At 30.2% G+C, this 26,517-nt stretch overlaps 1 protein-coding gene across 1 annotated transcript; it reads right to left on the bottom strand.

Moving 5' to 3' along the window:
* Window positions 1-6,944: 6,944 nt before the first annotated feature.
* LOC107440599 (arginine/serine-rich coiled-coil protein 2) lies at window positions 6,945-25,613 on the bottom strand. The gene is made up of 6 exons (XM_043042928.2): window positions 25,220-25,613; window positions 23,376-23,422; window positions 19,148-19,770; window positions 15,778-16,220; window positions 9,463-9,953; window positions 6,945-7,949 (listed from the first exon to the last, which is right to left on the bottom strand). Exons 1-5 carry the CDS (start codon window positions 25,242-25,244, stop codon window positions 9,700-9,702), a joined length of 1,392 nt encoding a protein of 463 aa, XP_042898862.1. The 5' UTR covers window positions 25,245-25,613; the 3' UTR covers window positions 6,945-7,949; window positions 9,463-9,699.
* Window positions 25,614-26,517: the final 904 nt, after the last annotated feature.

Raw genomic sequence — 26,517 nt, 5'->3', positions numbered from 1 at the left:
TTTTTAATGCAAAAAAGTAAATAACAAATAAATAAACAAAAGATCAAAGACCCAATTGGTCGTCAACATCTCTTTTATGTGAAAATTTAATCGAATTTTAATAATTTTCAATAAAGAACACTTTACACTACAGTTTTTGGACAAAGTTATGTATATATACATATGTATATATACAACTTAATGTATAGTGCGGCTTTCAGGAGAACTCCTCCAGATACCCGTCTCGCGTCGTGGTGGTTACTATGGTTATGAGGAAAGGTCACTTCAAATAGGGGTGTGGGGTGAATAGTTTTGTCTTAATCTTAGCGTAGGTCATCGTGAGCAAAGCAATCGACACCTTCTTCCCTCCATTTCACCCCCATTAGAAATGTGCTCTAGCTTGTTACCATAGCAGCAGACAGCCCCAGACTTTCAGTCGTTTTTTTTGGAGAGTAGAAAGGCTGAAGATCAGAGCAAGGGAGTAGATGTGCAACAACGCAAAATGATGACCGCTATTTAATGCTAATGGCTCGAAGATACCAAAATATGAATGCCTCTCTTCTTCAATAACACCTTCTCTCGATTACATGCACCACAGTTTCGACACAAACTATCCGAGACCGCCTTCACTCTCTAGGTATGCATGCTCACCGACCAATGAAGTGTATCACGTTAACAGGAAGGCACCGTCACGCCCGCAGAGAGTTGACAGCAGAGCTGGAGGAGAAATGAATTTTACAATATTTTTTTCTCTAACGTGTCCCGTTTTTCTGCTCATCCTGATAAGAGGCGTATTTTCATCTGGAGGGAACGTGGCACTAGAAACAATCCTGCGTTCGTGTACAAAAGTGTAAGATTTGGCTGTGGGGAAGTGATGGTCTATGCTGGCAGCAAGTGCTTGGGCTGATGATCTCTCTCCCACACTTGCCCGCACATTAGACTCCATACAACGAAAATTTCTGCTAAACATCTCAAGATCTTATCACTCAACCCCAACGTCAGCACTATTAGTATTAACTGGCACCCCACCCTTATCCGAACAAATCACACAGATTTCTCGCTCAACAACACTTCTTCAACTCAAAAAGGATACTATCTACAATTCTCAGATTTTCAGCCCCCTCGATTACGACTGCAAGCAATCTCAACCCTTTTTCCACCCCAGCGTCAGTTCTGAAGAACATACAACCATCAACGAATTAAAATAGTACGACAATATTAATTATTTTACAGATGGATCTAAAACCGACAGTGGAACTGGTTTCGCAATGTACAATTTTAATCATTCATTTCAGTTCATCCTCCATAAGCATAATTCAATATTCCAGGCAGAATTACTTGCGATCCTGGAAACTATCAAATGCATAAAAAGCTTGCCATTCTTCTCGACATGTAATCTGGTCAGACTCCAAATCCTCACTCCAATCTTTGATAAACCCAAACACTAAAAATAAACTAACTTTGAAGACTATAGAGTTCCTTTTGGGCACAAGCATTCGTATTTCCTGGGTTCGCGCTCATGTTGGAATAATAGGTAATGAATTTGCCGATAAATTGGCAAAATAGTCCACATGTTTGCAAAATTATTCCTATCCCTTCCCTATTTCTATCTTCAAAAGTCAAATCCATACTTGATTATTAGAAATTTGGCAAACAACTTAAGACAATTCCAACACGGGCAGAAGACTCCATGCAATAACGAATAAAATAGACTATTTCAAATCCATCCCTATCAAACAAGAAATTTGGTTTCTAACACGGGCTAAGGACCTTTCCCTGCGTACTTAAATTACTTAAATCTTTCAAACACAGATCACTGTTCATGCGGTTCGGTCGGCACACCGGAGCACTACTAAGTAGAATGTCCTTACACCTTATCTTGGCACGTAAAATCACCCAACATTATTTATCTTGCAGAATGGCAAAAATCTTTTCTAATCAATAAATCTTTAAGCATCAAACTAATTAATGTCATGAACTTCTTAGCAGAAAATGATCATCTCCTGAAATATTAATCTCTTTTCAATCAACTCTTCTCCTTTATCAAATCCCTTCGCTAACTTTTCATAAATACACCTTAACAACTACCTCTTATATAATAATCACTTACTGCTGTATACATTAACTTAAATTACCTTTAAAATTTTTCGGTCTTTTTTACACACCTTGAATATTTTGGATTACTGTATATTACTTTGACTTCTCGCAGCCAAAATAAATAAATAAATAAATAAAAAATTTTACTTTTGATATTGTTTTTATAATGTTTTCATTACATTTACTTTCTTGTTGCAATGTATCAAAATTCTTATGTTTCTTTTATCACGTTATTTCTATTTATCATTATCATTGCGTATCTCGATGTTGCAATGCTCTGTATTTATTTCTTTCAAATTTCTAAAATAATAAACTGTTTGCTGCCGGGATTTGGATCCGCGTTCGTCTCTCCAGATGTGGCTGCTGCGGCTGTGGTCGAACTAGCTTAGTAGCCAGACGTGGACAATACGGGTAAGGGTCCCTCGCGTCCTAGGTACGTGTCCACGTCTGGGGGCGGTCCAGCGGTCTATGCTGGCATCTCCATTGATGGGACTACTGATCTCCATATCATTCGAAATGGAGTTCTGACCGGTCACCTATATAGGGATGAGATGCTGAGACCTATTGTAGTCCCTTACTCTGCGGCAATAGGAGATGATTTTCTATTAATGGGCGACAATTTCAGCCCACACCGTGTTAACTTAGTGAATAATTTTCTTTCGAAGGAAAGATTCATGCGAATAAATTAGCCAGCGTGTTCTCCGGACATGAACCCAATCGAGCATGTTTGGGACATTCTAGGGAGATGGATTACTGGACGCCTACCGCCCCCACAAACTCAGAGATGCCAACTTGCTCCGGACAGCAAATATATATTTTCTAGTGGTAGTTTATTAATTGTGATTCTTGGTTTAATAAATTCAATTTAGTAGATTTTTATCCACCACTATCTCTAAATAATTCGTAGGATGATATATTTCACCACGCAATGGTTCTCATGTCATACTAAACTTTTGAAACAGCAAGCAAACATAGTCAAGTATTTGCAAAATTTACTTTGTAGTTAATTACCGTTTTATTAACTATTTTGGCGTGTCCGGAGCAGTTGGCATCTCTGCAAACTGTCCAAGAGCTGGAAAAACCTCGTCAGGAGGAGCGAGACAGAACATCCCAGTCCCTTATTAATAACCCCATTGACTCGATGCCTTAAAGTTGTTCAACGTTGATGGCCGTCCGGGGAAGCCATACCCTCTACTAAAAACTATTTTCTTTTAAGGAAACACCTTTTTTATTAGTTTTTCTCATATGCACAAATTGTTTTCTAGTGAGAAAGCACAGAGAGGCATAGGCATTTTTGGGAATGAAATGACCGACAGCATAGTAAAAAAGACCTCCCGATTACAACAAACAAAATCTTCAGCGCTATCATTCCATTCTTTTAGGCTACATACCAAGAAAATAGATTATAAATTCATGATAGGATCAAAATTAAAGCAATGGAATGCTGAGGATCCCCAGCAGTTCAAAGAGGGAAGCTGTTGCCCCATTCCAGCATCTGACTGCTCAGCAGAACATCACCTGAATGAATTTTTTTTTCGAACTCTGGCTGCCCTCTTTATCGGTCCTCTAAAGTTTACAAGATATACATCTGGGCCACCCGAATAAGTTGATTTATTTAACCAGTCATCGAAATAATTCTGTACAATAATCTAATGTATATTCATGTTGCAATAAACCATACCTCTCCATGTTGCACAAAAGCAATCTTTGAAAAATTGACCACTTTCTTATCAAAGAACGTAGAAAAGAGAAGTACGTAATACTTCGAATACGTAACTAACGCGAGGAACTGCTAGGTGTGGTACGCTACCATTGAAACAACTTAAAAGGTGAGCAAAGCATCATGTGTTCTTCGATCTAGCGCATGCGCGTAAGAAACAAAATGGAAGTCAGGAGGTACGTCACAAGTGAACCGGTTGTTGAACAACTATTTACGATAGCAACGCTTGAATGCAGCATCTGGGGAAAGGACGCGGGTTCCATGTCTTGACCATCCATCTTCTCACTTACATACGAATGTACTACGATACTTTCCACTTTTTTAATATTTTTCGTATTTAATTGTCAAAAATATTTTTTTTAATTCCCACGATGCTTTCTTATACAGGGTTATTCATAATTCCCTCCGGGGTTTCGAAACATTATAGTNTCACCTTACTGTTACATTTTTATCAGAGTAATTAGTCTGAAATTATAGTACAATTTTTCAATTTGTTGGATTAGTTAATACTCTTGACAAACTTATAGTTTATATCTTATCATTTGACATTTTACAATGTTTGCATCACGTTCGAAACTTAGTTCCAAAACGTTCCACGAGGTAATCAGCTAAACTTGTTGTCTCCTTTGATGTTTCTTCTCTCGAAAAAACCTGTCCCATTTTGCCCGTATTGCAAAGGTGGACTAAATATACCGAAAAACAAAAATTATGTTTTTCTTCATGTTTTCGCTTTATTTTGTAATATTACTTCGGAAATATAATTTGTTTTTCATTTTTAATATAAAATTACGAAAATTATATTTTCATTGCTATATTTAATTATTTAAACGTATATTTTTATTTTATTTTTGCTCACCATATTTCAGCCGCCATTTTCTTTTCTTTTGTATTTTTAGCGTATTTCAAAATTTCAACTATGAATTCAATTTACCTGCACATAAAAACCCCAAATTTTGAAACAAATTTTATCGAAATACTAATTTTGGCCACGAAACCTTGGATGCTGGTCAACTGTGCGCTCTCTTGACCAAACTATTGGGACATTTCCTAGATAACGGCTACACCATATATTTTGTAGGGTCAAAAGTCCGAATTCGTCAAAAAATGGTATGTTTGTTCAGAGAAAGTACGTTTTTGTGTCTCTTACTTCAAAGATCGCTTTCACTAATTTATTAGCATATTTGTGATCTCCCCATCGAACCATTAAATTGGGTAGTATAAGCTGAAGATCTTATCATTAGATCAAAAATTAAGGGTGGTTCGTTTTTTCTTTTTTGTGCACTAACATTTATTTAACTTACTGGATCCAATTTTCTTTCCTTCATTAAAAGTGCGTTTTTTTGCACCCATAAAAATACCTTTGTTCCAGATAAATGAGCCTTATTTTGTAATTCTAAAGAAATTGGAAGTTTTAACAGAAGCAACAATTGCACATACAATAATTGTTAAAATAAGCTTTTTTTTCATGTTACAATGGGTATATGTATATTTTGACATGTCCTTACAAAAAATAATTTACAAAATAATTAAGAAAAAGAATGATTTTTTGATATTTTAGAAATATTTGTTTTATCTCATTAACATCTTGTAACTATTTAGTTCTCATGATATTTTATTGAGTCGAATACGAAGTAAATTTTTTTAAAGAAAAGAAAAGAAATCTTAGTTACAAGTGTAAGTACTTCTTAAAAACTATTATCAAGAATTAATATAATGCTTTGGAATTTAAAAAAAAAGTAAGAACCTGAATGAAATTTAACAATTATTACAATGTAAGAAGATAAAACTTTTTTGATGAAACAATATTCTATTAAAAAATGTAGTACAATTTAAATATTTTATGTGTTACAGACACGTTCATGCAACAATAAAATATATTTATGATCTCATAATATCTTATTTTACAATAACATGTATAATAAACAGAGACGTATTTCAAATCCGTAAAATTAATTTTCAATAAATTTATTAAAACTTAAATGGTAAACTCTAAATTTATAAACAAACACATTTAATAAAATAACATCTTAATTTAAATGAAATTTTTTTTCATTTCAATATTTTTGAATATTTAGAGAACAACCAACATATTTCCTTAATGTTATATAGTTTTTAAATAATACTTTAAAATAAGATTAAAAGTGAATGCTGAAAATGCTTTTTTATACATATCCTACTACGAGACAGTAGTCGGCTTCATATTTCTCAACTTGTTTTCTAACATTTATTATTATTTAAAAAGTAGTACTATCAGCATACCTGCCAACATTGGAGAAATAAAATAATGGAGATTTTTTAGGGTACAAGTAAAGTTTTGATACATCACATATAATCATGTAAGTTAAAAAGAGACATTCAAAATTGGAAATAGTAATATAAGCACTAACATTTAGTGAAGTAAAAAATATGTAAAGAAATTTTAAGATTTTTTTCAAACAATTATTTATAATCAAACAATTTTACTTTATAACTGTCGTTGAACAGCTGATTCAATTTTGGGTTTACGAGTACTAATGTTCAACTCTGTAGCCTTGTAATTTTGAACGCAATCCAGGCAACTCCTGGATCAAGTATTGGAAGAAATTTGTCATGGAGGACTTTTTGATGGAACTAACCCAGATTTGAGTTACATGGAGAGAAAAACCTCCCACTGTTAGCCTGATGGCAAGGGGACTCTTTAACTGTTGATCCGCCTACCACTGAAGATATTTTACGTCAGCACTGAATTGGTGCAAGCTGGATGCGGAGTTCGTATAGACGAGTCATTGCCGAGATTCGAACCCGGTTCACCTTATAGGAAGACTAACGCTCTATCCCCTGAGCCATCACGACTTGACTTAAATTATTAACACTCAACATATTGCGGAACTGGCAATAGCACCATTTGTTGTGGAATGAGAGAAAGTGTTTTTGCCATAATTTTTTTTTTAAATATTCCTTTTAACAAATAGAGGTAACTTAAGAATATAAAGGTAAACAAGAGACTTGGAAGGTACGTATCAGCAATTTTCTCATTTTGTTTGCTTTTTAAAAAGGAAACTTAGATGAAAAATAATCTGCCATTCTGGAAGATTTCTTCGTCCAGATGTACTAGAAGTCTACGTTAATAAACAATGGAAATACTATGGAATAATGTTCAAGACACATGAAAATGAAAACTCAATTTTTATTATCACACATTATTGACTACAAAGGAACAAACTGTGTTACACAAAATTTGAAAGTAAACAATAACAAACTTCATATTAATGGTTTTTTGAAGATGAACAATACTCACTTTAAATGCTTAGAAAAATACTGTTACAATTTTTTAAAACGATGATCTATATTTTTTCGAACTTGGAATATAAAGCTCTTTACGTGCTTATATGCATACATCATAGGGGGGAAAAAAATAAAACCTGCTTCATAAATTCATGAGCACCATGCAGATAATAATCTCTGTTTTGTGTTTCGTCCAACTTTCAAAATACCAAAGCTAATTTTATTGAAAGTCAATTATCTGGATTACGTTTCTGAGGATTCACAACGGGGAAACTCATATAGAGAACTTAATTTATACTTTAAAAACTGTGGTATTCCTGAAATTAAAATAATTAACTCATAAAAATATCATTATAGATAACTAAACATTTGCGCAACAGATTCCAGGTTTTATCATCAAAGATTGTACAAGTTTATTCTTATTAGCTAGCTATACAATTTTAATTTAGCATCAAAAACTGAATTTTTCGAATACATTTTAGTATGACTTTGAAGTACAAAGTAGTAACACTTGCATCTCTGTATTAAAGATAATTTTTTTAACACTTTATTCAAAAACAATATTTATTTTGAAGAACTATCAATTTAATTAAAAGATTTTTTAACTGAGTGCTGTATTAATAAATAACAGCTGCAATATTTAAATTTACTAACTGATTATTAAATAATTAGTATGCATATAAAAAGGTAGAAATACATTTAGTTTATAGATATTAGTTTTCATTACATATATATATTCACTTACATCAATACTATTTTGACATCAAATGATCTCTTATCAGTAACTTCTACATAGGAATGAATGATAAAACAAGTGCAAAGGGTAGGAGTTTTCTTTTTAAAGTGAGTTCAACAATGTTAATGAGTAATGAACAAAATATANCATAATGTGGGTACGACACGAAGTCCGCGTGAATAATTACGTAGCAAACACCCCATTTTTCGTAAAATGCATGGGATCTACCAGGTATCACTGAAGGAAAAAAAATTTATTCGTGAAAAAAAAGCACTTTTTAAAAACGCCAGCTGAAAAAAGCACCTTTAAAAGCTTTTAAAAACGAAATCCCCCAAAAAGCACCTTTAAGTACTTTTTATAAACGCTACGCACCCTGTATTTACTTCAATAAGATTTAAGATAAAATGTAAAATAATAATTTAAATAACTAAACCATTCAAAAGCATCTCAGTATTTCATTTATAATAAACAAATCAAAAATATCCTTTATGGTTCCTTAACCCTTTTGCACCTAAAGGGACACATATGTCCCAAGCAAATTTCAAAAAAATCTTTTGGGACAGAAACAGTTCTCTGTCAAATGGGAGACTTTCCCACCAGTCCTGCCAATATTTTTGAAGATATTTTCATTCACAGAACATAGATGACACTACCATACATAATACTGCCCTACTCAATGCTACCAAAATTGTTCTGCTGTAAAAAACAAAACAAAAAACTCGCGAAAGGGTAAAATATGCTGACATAATAAAATAAAATAAAAAAGAACGGAATACTTTATATGATACATTTTATTTTAACTCTGTGAAAGAGTCATTCTTCCTTAACTTGTCAGTAATATAAAAATATGTTTCAGCATAATTTAATAACTATCATTGTTCTACTGTATATAATTTATAACATTGTCAATTAAATTTTATATAAATATTTCTCTTCTTTTTTTCCTTAAATCATTTGAATCAATATAAATTTTAATGCAAATTACTTAAAGCAATATTTTATATTAATAATAATTAAAAAAATAATGGAATGATGAAAGAAAAAAAAGTTTCATTTAAAACAAAGGTAAATTTTAGTACTAATGGTTCAATAAAGGACAAATTACTTTTTTATTTATTTAAACATAGAGTTTTAATTTTAAAACAATACCAGAATGCAGTATCAGGGATTAAGTTTAACAATATCAAGAGAGTCATCAAATTTCTGATTTTAAAAAATATTGTCTCTGTCTTGATTTATAATTTCTTATTCTGGCACTTCCAATTTGTGGGTGCTCAGAATTTAGATTTTAAAATAATCACTTTGAAAAACCAAAAGATTTGGATTCTTGATCTAACGTAGTTTCATTTTAATTAATAGTGCTAGTAAAACCCACATAATTAAATTGTCCAAACTTAGGTTAAAGACTAAGTCTTTTCAAACTAATACTATTCATATAAATAATTAAACTTTAAAAAAAAAACCAGGCTTGGTTATTAAAAAAGGTACATTTTGTTAAAATGTTATGTCGCTTAATAATGTAGGGAAACTCTCAAAATAAGGATAAATTATCTGTTCTACTGCTATTGAGGCAATACGGAATTACATTCAAAACAAGAAAACACTTTTTGATGAACGAACAAGGCCTGAATCATAACTGGTTGAAAAGTATCACGTGAGAGCTAATTTGATACAAGGGAAGATAGTTATTTTCTAAGTATGTTTGTAACGTTCCAAGTATACAAAATAGTGAAATTGACTCTTATAACTTAAAAAATTTGAGGAAGAAAAGCAAAACATTTTCATAATGTAATTTAAAGATTTTTCAATAGCCTTAAGGTCATTCAGGACAAAATATAATAAATTTAAAATGATTATTAACGAAAACAATACGATTAAAAACTTGAAATCAACTAAGTAAAAGCTAATAAAAAATGCTTAGAAAACGTACCTCTTCTTTCTCTTTAGTTTGCCACAGTAATTTCCTCTTTTGAACTGTTTCAGCATATTTTAAAGGATTAACAGCAGCTGGATTGTAATATTTAGGTAAAGCAATGCCAGTCATTGCTTGAGCTTTAGCACTCATGGCCGCCATAGTTTGTTGCAAGGCCATTTGTGGGGTCATAGCACCTCCAGATGTTGAAAGCGGAAGAGAGCCTGGTTTGCGATTGGATGATCCTAAAAATGAATTACTTTTCTTTAATTAAGGTACAACATCAAAAATTAAGCAATTTAAGAACAGGTTTAAAATTCTAACAATTTGTTATGAAAATCTTTTGTTTGCACTACACACTGGCTTTACAACTTGAAAACTCAATTTTTAAAGCTATAAATGACCCAGTTGAAAAATTATTCACAACTTAGAAAATGCAAGTGCAACTATTATATGATTTGTAAGATTCTTCATTTATATTTGTAAGTGAAAACTTCGTTGTGTCGTCTGTGTTACCCCTAACATCAACACAAGAGAATTTAGAAACAAGCTTTATGGTAATGGTATCCAAGAGAGGTTAGTAGCAAATAGGGAACTAGAACCAGACATAAAACACCGATAAGCACTATGCCTCAAGTACAAGGAATAGTTCATAGAATACACAATTCTATGTAGAACACCGCTACAACAGACTCAATGACAAAAATAGTTCCAATGCACGAACCTCGACTGTAAATCACGGCACTTCAGGAAACATGTAGTAATCACTATAGTCACTATCGGAAGAAACATGGCATTATTGAAATAGTGCAACTGCCAAAAGCTAGGGGTTCAATTATGCTCTCTTACGTACCCTCACATTTTTACAGACTTACGAGGGAAACACGCATCTCGAAAATTACTATTAAAACAAAGTTAAGCTTCAATTGAAAAGCATGTTTGAAAACCTTGGATAAGGTACAAATTAGCTGCATAATCTGCCCATGAGGAAAAATATGTTCCATTAAAGTTTCAGTTCATTTATTTACAAACTAGCAATAACTTTTTGCGTTTATGTTTAATTATGGTGTATGATGTTTACAGTTCTAAAAAAAGACTGATATCTAATAAGTTTTAAGCAATTTATAAATAATTATTTTTTATGTAAATTAATTTAATTCAAAATTAAATTTTTAAAAACAAAAGAATTAACATTTTAATTCTAAATTACAACTTTTTTAAATAATCTGCACATTTTAATTAAAAATTAAAATTTTTATTAGCTTGCTATTTTAAAAAAAATTAAAATTTAGAAGTTAAATTACATGCTTTTTTAAATTATCCCTCTATTTTATTTAAAAAATAAATATAAACTTTTTTTTCAAAAAAATTCTAAATTTTTTTAGAAAAATTTATTTGGAATTAAAAAATATTTTATAAATTGGATAAAACATTTTAAACAGATATCAACCTTTTTTAGAACAGAAAAGTAGAGATAAAATGCAAGCTTCCCCTCTGATATGCAGACCTCTTTAATAGAAGGCGGACAGTCAAACCATTACACCACTAATAAGCATAAATTGGGAAGATTTTGTCAGTTTTTAAAGTAAATGAACTGAAACTATTATTTCATATGAACTATTCAGGGCTGCCACTGGATGAAAAGAAGAAAAATAGTTGCTTTAGTTGCATCATATATGAAAAAAAGTCTCCTAAATAGTCTAAAAGATATATAAAATAGTTGCTAACATCATATCCTCCTCTAATATAATTTTAATTATTTGTGCTGTAATAGCATAAAATTCAAATAACATGCATTTAGATACTTATATTTTACAAAAAATGTTCATTTGTGGATTTTCCAACAATATATTCTTTCACACTACGCATAAAAACAGGGAGTTTTATTTTTATCTGTTACAGAACAGTTGAATTTGAAACTTGGAATTTCTTTTCTCGGTTCTAATTTGCAGCTGCTTAGTTTAGAGATTAAAAAAATAAATATTGCAATTTAATTCCATTTTATTTTATTTATTATTCATAACTGACGCATTTCCAAATTTTAATGCTTATCAAAAAAATTACGATCACAACTCGACAAAACGAATATCACCATGAACCTTTTTTTCTATTCTAAATAGCTCTAAAAAAATTAACGACACATTTTGTGCAATTAAAGACAATTTTTCTAATTTTGCTACTTCGTTCAAATTAAAAGAGGGGGAAAAACTTAATCCTCAGAGATATTACATTAGCTTTCTGAAGCAGGAGGAGCAGTCACGTAGAGCGAATTCCAATTCCATCAGTCTGATTGGTTAAATATGTCTGTCATGCTTTGACATCAAACAGTGAGAAATAATAAAGTTAGGATAAAACGAAAGCGCGGCAAAAAAAGTGGGGGAAGGGGGAAACTCATGAAGCTATTCTTCATTTTAGTCGCTTTGGCTTAAAAAAAGTCGCCGATTTTAAGCAAATCATTGCAAATTAGTTGTTTTTAATCATTTCTACTAAAATAGTCGCAATAGTTGCTATTGCTTTAAAATAGTCGTTTTAGTAGCCTTTTTAGTCTCCAATGGCAGCCCTGCTATTTTACACTAAGGTCAGATTATGTGGCTAATGTTTACACTATCCAAGGTTATCAAACATCTTCTTAAATTTAAGCTTTGTTTTAATAAAAATTTCGGAGATGTTTACTTCCCTTGTTAAACTGAAGTTCCAGATATTAATAGAGAAGAGTGTACCACTGTGCATTTATCTGCATGATACCAGTAGAGGAAATCACAGCATTCTCCCTGTATTGAACCCTTCAGGATACTACAGAACAGATCCATCTGATCACACATGTTAGACACTGAACAGAAGGTCACTTAGAAGAAGAGAAGGGCAAGAGATAGGCATCCAGCAGCTATCTAATTTGCATAACCAGAGTTCTCCATAGGAATAAAAAAAAAGGCAGGGTGTCTTTTCACATTAAAGGGCACTCACTCACTCCATTAAATTTTATCAAAATATGTAATACAGGGTGCGTAGCCAAATCTTTGAATCAAAAATAAGCACTTTTTAAAAACTTTTCAAGCACTTTACAAAAATTTTCAAGCACTCAAAAAATTCATATTCAATCAATGATATTATTGAAAAACAAAAACTTTTTAGAAACAGTTTCAGCGTTAAAAAAAAAACCCAAAAAGAAACGGGCGTAAATCGAAACAATCAGTACTTTCCCACATCACCGAGTGAATTCAACTTGACCCTGAACTCAGAACAAAAGTACCCTTACCCCCTACGTCAAAAAAAGTGTTAGGAGTAAAATAAAATAAACAAGAACAAAACTAAAATAAATTAAAAAGAAAAACATTTCATAAGGATCATTTTCTCTACCCGAATTGGAGCACTCGGGTTTAGGTTTCAAGTATGCGCGCATGCGCAAGTCATAACGTGGGTACGACAATAAGTCCGCGTGAATGATTACGTAGCAAACTCCCCATTTTTCGTGAAATGCATGGGATCCACCAGATGTCACTGAAGGGGGAAAAAAAATTTTCCGGATAAAAAGCACCTTTAAAAGCTTTTAAAAAACGAAATCCCAAAAAAGCACCTTTAAGTACTTTTTACAAACGCTACGCATCCTGTAATATATAATAACTGAATTTAACTCACAATTTTCAAATTATCCTCTTATACTATTTTAAGTGTATATTTCATTAATTCTAACTCATTATCAAAATAACTGAAAAATTTAAAGCCTATAGAAAATGATCTAAGGCAAGCTAATAGACAATCTGTGTATAATATTTTTTTTAAAAAAGTAAAATAACAAAGAATAATTAATTGGTAATTATTGGTAAACAATTTATTAACTGTACTTATTTTAAACTGAAAATTATGAGAAATGAACACTTTATAACATACACTTACATTAAACCATTAAATTTTTAATAAAATTACATTTATATTTTTAAATAAAAGGTTGTTTTTTTTTCAATTACTAAAACATTCATTAATATACCCTCTCTTAAAAAAAAAAACTAATAAAAGTTTAACCAGTTGAGAATAATCCTAACAAAGTATTTGTAATAGTAATCAGTATTAATTTATTAGGAATTACTAATTTAATTTTCCAATGTGTAATTATTATCTAAACAGTGAATTAATTTTCTTTTAAATAGAATATGTAAACTAAAAATAATAACTATACAAAATTTAAATAGATGTAAGAATGCATATTTATATTTATCAAGAAACTAAGACAATACATTTAAAAATAAAACATTATAATAGGTTAAATAGATTTTTACATTATGTATAAAAGTAAAATAAAAAAAAGTAATTTTTTAAAAGAGTAAATATGAAGGGAAACTTTGAACTTTTTTATACTCCATTAAATTTCATGTGTTTAAATTTAATCTAAGACTTATTGCTAAAGAATTGTACTGTTCATTTCTAGACATTAAATACCTTCCGTTCTTTTTAATGTTTTTGCAAAAAACATACTTTATCTCAAATCTGGTTAATAATCTGATCTAATAGTACAATATCTTCAAAAAATTTAATCCATACTATTGGAAGTCCTCTTTCGGGGGCAGAATAACATGTGAATTTTAACTATAGAATTGGACCTCAAAAGAAAAATCTTACAAAAAATTAATAAAACTTTTCATTGAAACAGGTGGTTAAAATAACCTTTTACTAAAAAAAGTAAAATAAAAAGGCAGTGTTTTTAAAGGATAGATCTTAATTATTTTCATAAAAGGGGCACATATACAGGGTGATTCTAAAAAGATGGACAAAATTTTAGGAAGTGATAGTACACACCCAAGCAAACAATTTTTATCAAAGAATGCATGGTCGAAAACAAAAAGCAAAACTGTTAGGGGCGTTAAAAGCTATGTTCTTATATGAGGCAAAAGCACGCAAAGAACGATGAAATTAAGCTTTAAAAATAAATTTAATGGCATGTGATTACAATAAGTATTCAAAACAATGGCCAGCAGCGGCTATGCACGCAGTGCAACGACAAAAAAAAAAGATTGGCGAACATTCTGAAACACACCAGTCATATCGCGAACTACACGCGCATATGCTCAGTGGCTGCAAGCTTGGCGACAAGTCATTCTGCAGATTCAATGTGAGTCTCATACATAAGAGCCTTCAGCTGTCCCCATAAAAAGAAATCGATACATGAAAGGTCTGGTGAGCACGGTGGCCAAGCTATAGGACCACCTCGCCTAATCCATTGGTTTGGAAACGTTACGTCCAGATAGTTTCGCACTTCTCGTACGTAATAAGATGGTGCTGCGTTCTGCTGGAACCAAATGCATAAATTAAATGCATATTGGCTTTTTCCTTATTAGAGAAGGGCAATATTTTCAGGTGCTTTACTACCGCCATTGACAATGCACTCTTGAATCAGCAGCTTTTATGTATGAATCGTGACGAAAATTTTCTGACAAAGAACTCTTTTCTTGATTATATTAGCCATTATAAAACGATAAGAGATTTTTTGTTTCGATATCAGAGGGTTAAAAATGAAGCCAGAAATGGAGAATATCTTGCAAAATGCAGCAGAGTTTCACATGAGAGTGCAATAATCTCACCGAACCATGCTCAGTAGACGCACGAGTGAACTTGCAAGAATTTAATCAAACAAGTAAAATGATTAGTGCTTTCATACGCTATGCTGTGGTTGAATGAATTGTGAAAACGTTGAATAAAACAATGTGAAAAGCACGCTTTTGCATAATACATGGCAAAAATCGTCATGGTAAAGAAAAAAAATCTCATTTTCGAAAAGGGAAAATTAAGCACTTTTTAAAAACACCCAATGCAATAAGCATCTTTAAGGGCTTTTAAAAAACGAGAATCAATAAGCACCTTTAAGAACTTTTCAAAAATGTTTATAAAAAATAATAATAATGAAATTTAACTAATTGTGCAGTAAGACATTATTATAATAATAACTTATACACAACTTGAAAATACAGAATAACGACCCAGCAATACAAATAATTTCATTTTACTCTCATAAACTTTATAAAGGATAAATAAGCTTCGCAAAATTTTTAAAACATTTCAGCATAAAAGAATCCTTACCCCTATCACGTGAACGACTTCTACTACGAGAATGTCTCCTTCTTCGATATCTATCTCTGCTTGAACTTCGACGGGCCCTGCGGCGTCTCTCATAGCTTCGACTGCGACTACGTCGACGAATGTCTCTACTTCGGCTACGCCTGCGAACATCTCTACTATGACTCCTCCTTCGCGAGTCCCTACTACGACTTCTTCTGCGAGAAACTGGACTGCGAGTTCGTCTACGAGAATCTGGACTGCGGGTTTTCTTTCGAGAATTTGGGCTACGACTTCTTTTTAGGTCTGGACTGCGGCTTTTTCTGCGAGAATCTGGACTACGAGCTCTCATGCGAGAATCTGGACTACGAGTCTTCCTAGGAAAATTAGGACTGCGACTTCGTCTGCGTGAGTCAGGACTGTGACTTCTTTTTCCTGGACTTAGACTTTTTCGCCCCTTGAAATACCTGAAAATGAATTAACCAAATATATGTAATCAAGATACAAAAAAATAAATACATAATCTGTATAGCAGTTCCTTTCTATTCAAATAACAAAGAACAGTGAAATGCTAATAGTAATTAATATTGATTTAAAATACTACAAAACATTAAAAAAAATTAAAAACTATTTCAACTTTAGTGGTGAGTTTTCATTCATTGAAAAACATTCATTAATTTAAATAATTAAAACATAAAAGATTACAGCATAACTGAGATTCTTGTGATGAAAACCAGACATAACTTTTATTAATCTTTCGTTGATGCCTTACTTTTAAACATAAAATATATTACAAAAATGTATACTATCAGCTAACCATTAGTTAAAAATAAACAATTTTTAATAAAAATAATTACTAGCAAAAAATTATTACTAGAAAAATATTAAAATTTTTTTAGGTACCTCTTACCCAAATTAATTCATTTTTCCTTCACAATTTGGATGATATATGCCTTTTTTTCTTCTTTTTTTTTTGGAGACTGATAAAATGCTGTCCTTTACCTGCTAGGATTTTGTCTAGTTTTATATTACATTTTACACTATCAGTTACCAGTGACTAATGTGACCTAAATGGAAATGGGGCACTCAACGTATTAATAAATTTGTTCTAAATATCAAAGATACATAAAATTGCTTTTGCCTTATAGCTTGTTTCATAATTAAGGGGAAAAAATAAAAATGTCTAAAAAAACAATGGATATTTATTTTAAAAAAGAGAGCAAATGCAAATTAAAAAATGATTCAATAAGAAAAATTCTCAAAAACACCAAATAATTAATAACCAAAAGAAATTCAAAGAACTGACAATAACTGGAATAACAATACATTGGTAGCAAAACCGTCGGTACATCATATGACTAAGAAAATTACTACAAAAAAAAGTGGTCAAACGAAATTAGAAAACCGGCAGTTGTGTTTTGGAAACAGAGTATAGCAGATCTAAATTGATTAAAAAAAGTTCTATATCTCGCAGTGAATTGATAAATGCAGGTCCTGTGCTAGGCATTCACTACCTAGCCAAATACGATGAAATTGTAAATTCGGCAAGGAAAATTTTGTTTTGGCATAAATATTGGCGAATGATTTTTTCAACCGAAAAAATTTATGTTACCCTCAAACCTGAAAAAGGTTAAAGGGAATTCTTTAGAATGAATGATTTTTCATTCAATTACAGTAATTTCCGTTTGATACATAGCAGAACCTATTAGAATTATATTTAGCCCAGATAATATAAGCAACAAGAGAGATTATGCAAGAATGATGCAAACTACCGTACAATAAAGATTACTATGTTCAATGCCGGATGAATTTATTTATTATTTTTTTTTTAATTTTTCCTAGTTTGTGTCAGTAACACAGATCAAATGGTAGCAAGATGCATATTATCATCCAACTATTTTTGCAGACAATAGGTTTTTTAGGGAATAGAATACACAATAAAGAACAAAAATATGTTGCTTTAGGTTTATATCATTGCTCTAGTCTAACAAGTTATCAAAAAATGAGCCCTAACCTATTCCTAATTTTTTCCTTAAAAGCAATAAAACATCTACATTTTTCACCCTCTCCCATCAAGGGTAATTGTGACACAAAGTCAAAAACCCTGAAATTTTTATGAGCAAAAAATAGATATCAATTTATATATCATATATCTTTCATATTTAACAAAATTTTTTGAATTAACATTTATAATTAAATTACCTTCTAATGCAAAATATATCACACCTTTAGAGTAACTAATTCAAGAAGAAGATTATTTCTAACAAGAATCGCAATATTAGATTTTTAAAAAAATGTGTGAATATCAATCGCGATATTGGAATTTTAAAAGCAAAAATACAACTTGCGATATTGAATTGTTCAAATGCGAATCACTAGATCGCGGGAATACGAATCGCAATACGCAGTTTTTGAATCACATATAAAAAGTCAAAAATCAATGTTTGATATTACAAATGTGTGAATACAAATTGCAAAATTAGATTTTAAAAACGTGTGAATACGAATCGCTGCCTTGAATTTTAAACTCGTGTGAGTATGTATCGCAACGCTGGGATTTAAAAACACGTAAATACAAATCATGATATTGGATTCTTAAATCAAGTGAATACGAATCTCAAAGCGTAGTTTTTAAATCAGGTAAATGTGAAAATCAATGTTTGATATTAAAATTGAGTGAATAAGATTCTAGATATTAGCAGATTCAATTGCATTGCAGATTGCATTGGCTATACCACATATTCAAAATAGCGAAAATAAAATCAATCAAATTGAAAAGGAATTGCGTAGGACATAATTCTTTAAGTAATCGGCGAAAGAATGTATGAAAATGTCTGGTTAACAGGATTTAGCAAAATCTTCAAAATTGGGTTCATTGGGTTGTTATAAGTTTTGATTCGCGGAACCCATTGTCTTGAGCTATGTGGAATTCCATGATATTCGCGCAAAACTCGCATGCACTGCTTCTAGCTTTTGAACCCGAAAAAATTACACGTAAAAACCGGAATTCCTGCGTACCTACGGAGTACAATCACTCCTGTCCCATTCATTGCTCATTTACTCCTTCCCAACTGCAAAATAACTTTTGAATTGAATTTGCATTTTATAAAATAACTCAATTTATACCTAATTTTGTTTTAAAGTTTTATAAGGCAAAAAAATCTTCACATTTTTTTTAAGATTTGTCTTGAGCTAAGAATTTTGAAATTTGGCTAATTCATTGACCAATAGTTTGAAGTCCTTAGCATGGCTCCTGTAACGGTTTAAAATGATGATTTGAAAATGATACCTTGTTTGCCTAAAAATATTAAGTTTAAAATTTTAGTCATCTGGTTGACCTTGCCCTGAAATTGCCCCTATGCTAAATAACTAAACTTCAATATTATATACTCACTTGCCAAAGTTTCTATCTCTACTTCGATTTCGACTGCCATTTCTTTCTTCTTTACTACCGCTCCTTGACTTAGATCCGACAAATCCTCTGCTGCTGCTTCGGCTCCTAGATCTATAGTTTTTATATTTCTCTTTTTTCAGATCTGCACAAGGTGAAAAAGATCTATTGCTATTGTTGCGCTCTTTAGAATGATCATCTTGATTAGTAATTGTGCGAACTGCCTCAAGTTCTGTATGTAGTGAGTTGTTTCCAAAACCTTTACTTTGCAGGTTGTCAAAATCTTTTTTGAATGATGATTGAAAAGCCAAATCTTTTTTCTCAAAAATGCCACTGGGACTTCCACTTCGAGCATCATCATCATAAATGGATAGCAATACTCTCTCATGAGGAACGCTAGCTTGAATAGGTTTCTGAGATGAGGAAGTATCTTCTGCTATGTTCCCATCACTTGCACTGGAAGATCGCTTCCGGAAACTTCTTTTCAAAGAATTGGAATCAACTTTGTAGAATGAATCTTCTTCACTGCTAGGACTATTGCTTGAATCTTTGCCTCTTCCCCCAGCATGGACATTATAATTAGTAACATCATTTGTCACAGGGTTCACTGTTCTACCTAATGGTTGCTAAAAATAAAAAGTAGAATAAATTTATGTAATTAAATAAGATCATTTCTTAAAGCTATCTTGAAAAAAATAAAGCTTCCTCAATAACTGATACAAAAAACTACTAAAACAATGAAGATAAACAGATAAAGTAAACAATTATGAAACAAATTGCACGTACTCACTATTTTAACAGCAGTTTTTGCTGAGATATTTTTTTTCTTAATTTTTTTTGTTGTTATTTTCATTATATTTCATTTATTTATTTATTTTTCAAGCTTGAATAACAGAAGAGATACCTTAATCGAATATTTGAAATTATCTTCAATATTCCTCCAAAATTAAAATCGGACCACATAGTATATTAAAGAATTAAACCTTTCTCCAAGTAAATATGTCCATTGACAGTGTGTATTCTAATTATTTGTAGTATAGTTCTCAAAATAATTTTATTGTAATGGTAATTCAGAATTTACCTTTATAAATTATAGTACAGCAAATGATGCTTAACAAATAATGCATTGCAATTTTAACATTCTATATAAGTTTTATAAAAATCTGAAGAAAATTTTTTTTCTTCTTTTTTTAAATAGTTGAGAAGTTTATTAGAAGTTTATTAAAGTTTGCTATTGAGAAAGCAACATCTCACTGTAAAAAGATCGAAAACACTTTATATTTACAATTGAAAACCAAATATTTTTCTTTTTAAAATTTTTTCATTTTATACTTATCAAAGATGTTGTGGGAACTAAGTCATTAATACCAAGTTCTTCTTAACATAATGAAACATTGTCTTTATCTTCACGTCTGGCATTTTTGCAAACTACATGAAATAAAAGAACTGAACATATTTTGTAACTGTTCTTTTTTAAATCGAAGCAAGTCTTAAAAATTAACGAGAAAAAAACCCACACATACACAGTATGCTGGCATAAACTGATAAGTACTGAATCCTGGACGAAGTTCAACATCAAAAGTCATATGCCACCAAAATGCAAATTACTTTTTGATTAGTACTTAAACATATATTTATTAAATTCTCAATATTTTTAAATAAAATATAAGCTCATTTTGGAACACATAGGTGTGCAGAAAGATTTTTTTTCAAACCTAACANATATATAATTATTAAATTCTTAATATTTTAAAATAAAATTTAAGCTCATTTTGGAACACATAGGTGTGAAGAAAGATTTTTTTTTTCAAACTAAACTATCCAAAACTAAATTTTTGCAGAACTCCTTAGTTTGTATTAAATAATTGACAGTAGGACTACGAGTTTTTAAAATTTAAAGATTCACTTGAAATATAAATATTAAAATATGGTAGGTTTATTAAAAAACAATGAAATGTTGATGCAACTACACATAAAGAATAAGCTAAAAAAAAATTAACAGATGACTTCAGTTTTAATTGCATTTGAAGTGAAAAATTTCGCGGAAAAAAAGTAAAATTATATGTATTACTTCATTAGTGTTTAAATTATTTAATAGAAAATTAATGAAATAAAACATAAAGGTGAAGTTTTGAATAAAGAAGCAAACTAAGATAGTCCTTTGATTTTTTGCATATAACTTTAAAAAAATGAAACTTTTTTATTCTGAGTTTTGTTTTTTTATCTTTTATTAAAAACTACAGGAATTTTAATACTTACTTCTATAAACTTTTAAGTGGTAGCAAAGTCTTGAATGGAAAGATGGGAATGTTCTCAGTTCTGTACATTTACAAATCAAAAATGATCAGATCAAGAAGACTTTTTGGGTTTTTATTTTAATAGAATCATAACATAAAAAATATAATTTTAAACTAAAGATATATTTCTTTAAATGAATTCATCAAGAGATTTATGACTCTAAATTTATATAATTAGAAATTCAATGAAAGCAAAATTTTCACTAAACCTACATAAAACTAGGATACTTTTTCATACAAAAGCTAGGAATACAAAAACTAAATATAACATTAAAAATAAATAATCCTAAAACAACAATTTTTTTTTAGATAATTTAAAATGACATAGAATAGATCATTTTTCATTGTAAATAATATTTAATTGTTACTTTTATTTGTATATTTCGAAGACTGAAATTCAGACAAATGAATCTATATAGGTTTCAAAAGTAAGCTATGTATTTTAAAATATATAAAATTTAGAATGCACATGAAACGGATATGAACAATTTCAGATATTTCAGCTCAGAAAACCTCAGGTTTCTATTTTATCTTATTGTCTGTACAAAGTGCAGCAAATAAAGCTACCTTTACTTGTTACTTGACATATTATAGAATGAACAACTACTTGATTTATTATTCAATGAAAAAAAACAAGGAATAGAAAAAATTGATGTCAATTTAATACAATTTTTCTGATAGGTTGAATGACATTTAAAAAACTAAAGAATGTTAAGTATGATGAAATATATTTTCATTATAATATATTTTCATCAATAAAAATATGTATTTTTTTCTTTTCTTTTTTTAAGATGTGAAGTTTTCTAAATCACACATATTTAATTGCTATCTCACATTCTTAGAAATGCTAACGCATAAAAAACGAATCTCAATAATCTAACTAGTGATCATAAATTCGTCAATCGATTTCCAGGTTTTCCCCTGTCTTTTCACTGTATTCCTGATATTCCAGGTGTGTACAATTCTATCTAAATTTACATTCACAGTTATGCTAATAATCTAGGTGTTTTAAATATTTAAGCTATTCAAAATAATTATCATTTAACCATACTTATTATTTTAGGGCAATAATGGTTTCCATTTATAAGAAAATTCTGTTAAAATGTTTAGATCAGTAATATTAATTTTATTTGATGGCAAAACCTATCTCGCATATACCATGACAAAACCAATCTACAAGTTCACATTGTGTATATGACAATATAAAAATTAATTGCCATTACTTTAAAACTTATTTTAAATAAAAATATATATTTTAAAATACTACCTATATAATTTATTTTCAAACAACTAATGGAACCTTTAAAGATTTAATTCTGTTCAATATTAAATGTTTGTAAATATATATTTGATATTTATTTGTGAAGCATTTGTTTACATATTGTTTACTGGTGAAATAAGAGCATTCAAATTTATATTGAACTTTTTGAAAATTCAAACCATTATATATATTACATTATCAAATAAACTCATGTTAATTTTAAAAAAAATTAGTTTGAATACTTGAAAATCCATCCCAATGAAACATACCTTATATCATCATCTTCTTAAGAGAGTCTTTCCATTAGGCCACCCGTGCAATGGTGCCAGATTCTTGAATCGTATAATATTTATAAAGATGGGTGTTATTATTGAACGAAATTGATATTTAACAGGTTTCACAGCGCTACCAGGATTTCCACCAATAAAACTTTTAAAAATTTATATCATAAGAAAAAACAATCAGTTAAAAGCAAAAGAGAATGTTTCTATTGTTTTTTTTAAAGCACATATAACTTTTACTAATAAATACTAATACTTCATAAAAATTTCAGATTAAAATGCACATGTCTAGATAAATAATTATAAAACAGTGAAAAGGAAATCCTGAATAAGCGCAGCAACTCATTATAAAAAGATAGAAATATTGTAAATCAAAATGCAGATTATCATACCCAAGAAAACTTTTCATTATCTTCAGCAAAAATATCTTCATGAAACACTGAAAAAAAATATATATATTCAAAAAATTGTCAAATGTTAAGAGTTTACTTAAAAATAGTCTAATTATATATAAATGTGTTTTAAATGAGACAACATAACTTATTGAATAATAAAACTCTATTCTTATTTTAGCAACACCTTGTTTAGATTTTCAAATTCATGACTTAGCGAAGTTACTATTTTTTACCGTCAAAAACACAAAAATAAATTTAAAAAAGCATTATAATAACATTCATTGAAATGATAAGTATAACCAAAACTGTTAACAATAAAACAGCTGAAACAATAAATAAAATAACTGAAAAAAATACAAAAGCGAATAATTTTCTTTCCTTTTTTTCGGCAGAATTACATTATAAAGATACTCTTTTTGTTCATCGGAAAGAAAAAAATACTCCAGATTTTTCTGTTTCTTATTTCGGAATAAAAAAATTCACCAATGACTGGTTTGCCTTCAGCTAAAATTTTAAGTTGATAATATAAAAATAAATAATAAAGATAATTTGCTCTAGAAATTATGTTTTTTCTTTCATTTTTTGAAAGAACACCATAATTTTTAAAGAACACGATAAAAACATTTTATATTTAAATCAAATATGACTGTGAGTGGGGATTTTGTTACAAATTCAGATATTGGGGGGAGGGGAGTAAATTCCATTTTAAAAATTAGATTTTTCGGCAACCTAAATCCATGACTTTTCATGATTTTTTTTAAAAAAATAGTTAAAATCATGACATTTCATGACAAATTTTGTTCAATACCATAATTCATGACTTTCCAGGTGCGCGGATAGTCTGTAAATAATGAGACAGTCTTAAGAAATTACAAAAGCAGCCAATTCTTTACATTCCACAATAAAAAGTGATACTAAATTTATTTATATTTCAATTTATTCTACCTCAAAATTTTTAATAGTAAATACTAAATATAAAATGTTACAATGAAAAATATACTTGATTGTTCTATGCATCTATTAACACTCGTTCATTATTAATTACCTACATTTAGCAAGTCAATCTTACATAATGGTACATAACTTTCTTCCCTCTAGAAAATAAATGATGGGTAATTGATATTGGTCTACTGGATATAGAAGCTTTAACACAAAAATTTCACCAAAAAAATGTATACTCATTTAATTAAATTTAATTGTGTTTACATTTTTATGTTTTAGGAATAAAGCAAGACAAAAGAACTTTTAGGGCAATGACTTTGGTCTTGTTTTGCCATCTCATGTAAAACTCATATTTTTAAATCTTTTTCTTTAATTGATATTTGTAATTTTTGCTTTTCCACTGGAAATAAAAATGCTTTAAGAATAAGTCCATGAGAAAGATTTAAAATCAAAATTCACATTGTACATTCTCATTCACAATGGCAACAATTTAAATAATGATGAATGAAAATTCCCTATTATTAGAAAAGTAACGGAAACCTAAATAAAATCAGAGGTCCCACAATGTGGCCCTACAGTTTACTAGGATATAACTTTATATTATAGTGAATAGCGTTAAAATGAGGAAATTCAAGGTTAATATACTTCATTACAACATGACTTTATACCTCTCCTTTATATTGACCCATAATATTCAAATTGAGCCACGTATTATCTAATAGAATATTAGTGTACTCTACCACAGGAAATATTATATGCTTAAGGAAATAATTAAGCAAATGCTTAAAATCTTTCATTAAAACAAGATATTAACAATATGATGGCAATATAATAGCCTACCCTTTAATGGGGTAGACCATTTAAATTTTTATTTAGAAAATACCAAAAAAGTTACTTACTTCTTCGTCCAGTACTTTCAGCCATTCTAATATTTTTTACAGAACCTAAATAAAATGAATTTATTCGAAATGAATGAACTCGTAGAGCTAATCCAAGACAGATTTGTTCATTTCAATGCGCTTATAATTTGTCCAATATGCTAAGATTAGAAACTAACAATGAATTATCCATAATGAATACAAAATATATTTGGTTATAAATAATTGATAACTTTTTTAATTAATATTTATTCCAGAAAGTAAAAAGATTACACGAATTGATAAAATATCATCGAGCTTTCAACATGGCGACGATATTTGTTTTTTCTTCTAATAATCACTTCATTTCAGTTCTGTTTTTCATTTGTCAATATTAAAAATGACTCTTCGCGATCGCAACACTTGAGTGCGCTCTCTAGCGGGGAGGATATTTTCAGGCTACTATTTAGTAAGTTTTCATTTAGTTCTGTTAAAATCATTGGTAGAGTAGGATGCCTTTTTTAAGCAGCAAATAAGAAGCAAAATATCCCTAAGGTAAAGGCAGAAGAACTTGAAAAAATGACTCAGAACAGTGGTAAATCATTATAAACAGAACACGCCCAACATTTGAAAACAATTTCTCAATAATTTTTTCCTCTCTATTAACAGTAACGCAGTGGACTGATCGTTAAGACACGATTCCCAGCAGATCACCGAAGTCAAACATCACTGGCTGCGGTCAGTGTGCGGGTGGGTGACCCACTTGGTTCAGTCTGTGTAAGGACCGAGGGTGTGCGGTAATGGTCCTCGTTAAACTGTGCTACCGTAAAGTGCTCGACTTCGCGTTCAGGTCGTTGGGCGACCGAAACGGGGGTGCCATCCCCTCTGCAGAGGATCAAAATTGTGATGGCATGCCTTCGGATCATCCTCAGGGATGTTTCCCAGACCGTCGCCAATAGCCCATTGTGCAGCTCTAGTGCGACGTAAATTAACTACAACAGAACTACAACCTTTCTATTAACAACAAACTTGCAAACGATAACTTCTGATTTCGTAATCGCATACTTTTACAGATGTGTGTATGACGGTATAAAATGCATTTTATCCTTTTGTCTTCAATTCATTATAAATTAAATTGAAGTCAACATTGCTTACTTCATTCTACTGAATTAACGTGATTTCAGATCGCGCAAAACTATAATGGTTATCGAATATTTTTCTTCTTCATAAAATAGTATATATTTCTGTTATCAATATATTTCGGAAAACACCAATAAATAATCATCCGAATTGATTGAAACAGTATAATTTGCGTTGAAAATTAATAATTTTTTTATCAT

Source organism: Parasteatoda tepidariorum, chromosome 7 (assembly GCF_043381705.1).
Source record: "Parasteatoda tepidariorum isolate YZ-2023 chromosome 7, CAS_Ptep_4.0, whole genome shotgun sequence".
Lineage (NCBI taxonomy): Eukaryota > Metazoa > Arthropoda > Arachnida > Araneae > Theridiidae > Parasteatoda > Parasteatoda tepidariorum.
Note: the sequence above shows the minus strand (reverse complement) of the source record. Positions and strands in the feature narration are given on the sequence as shown.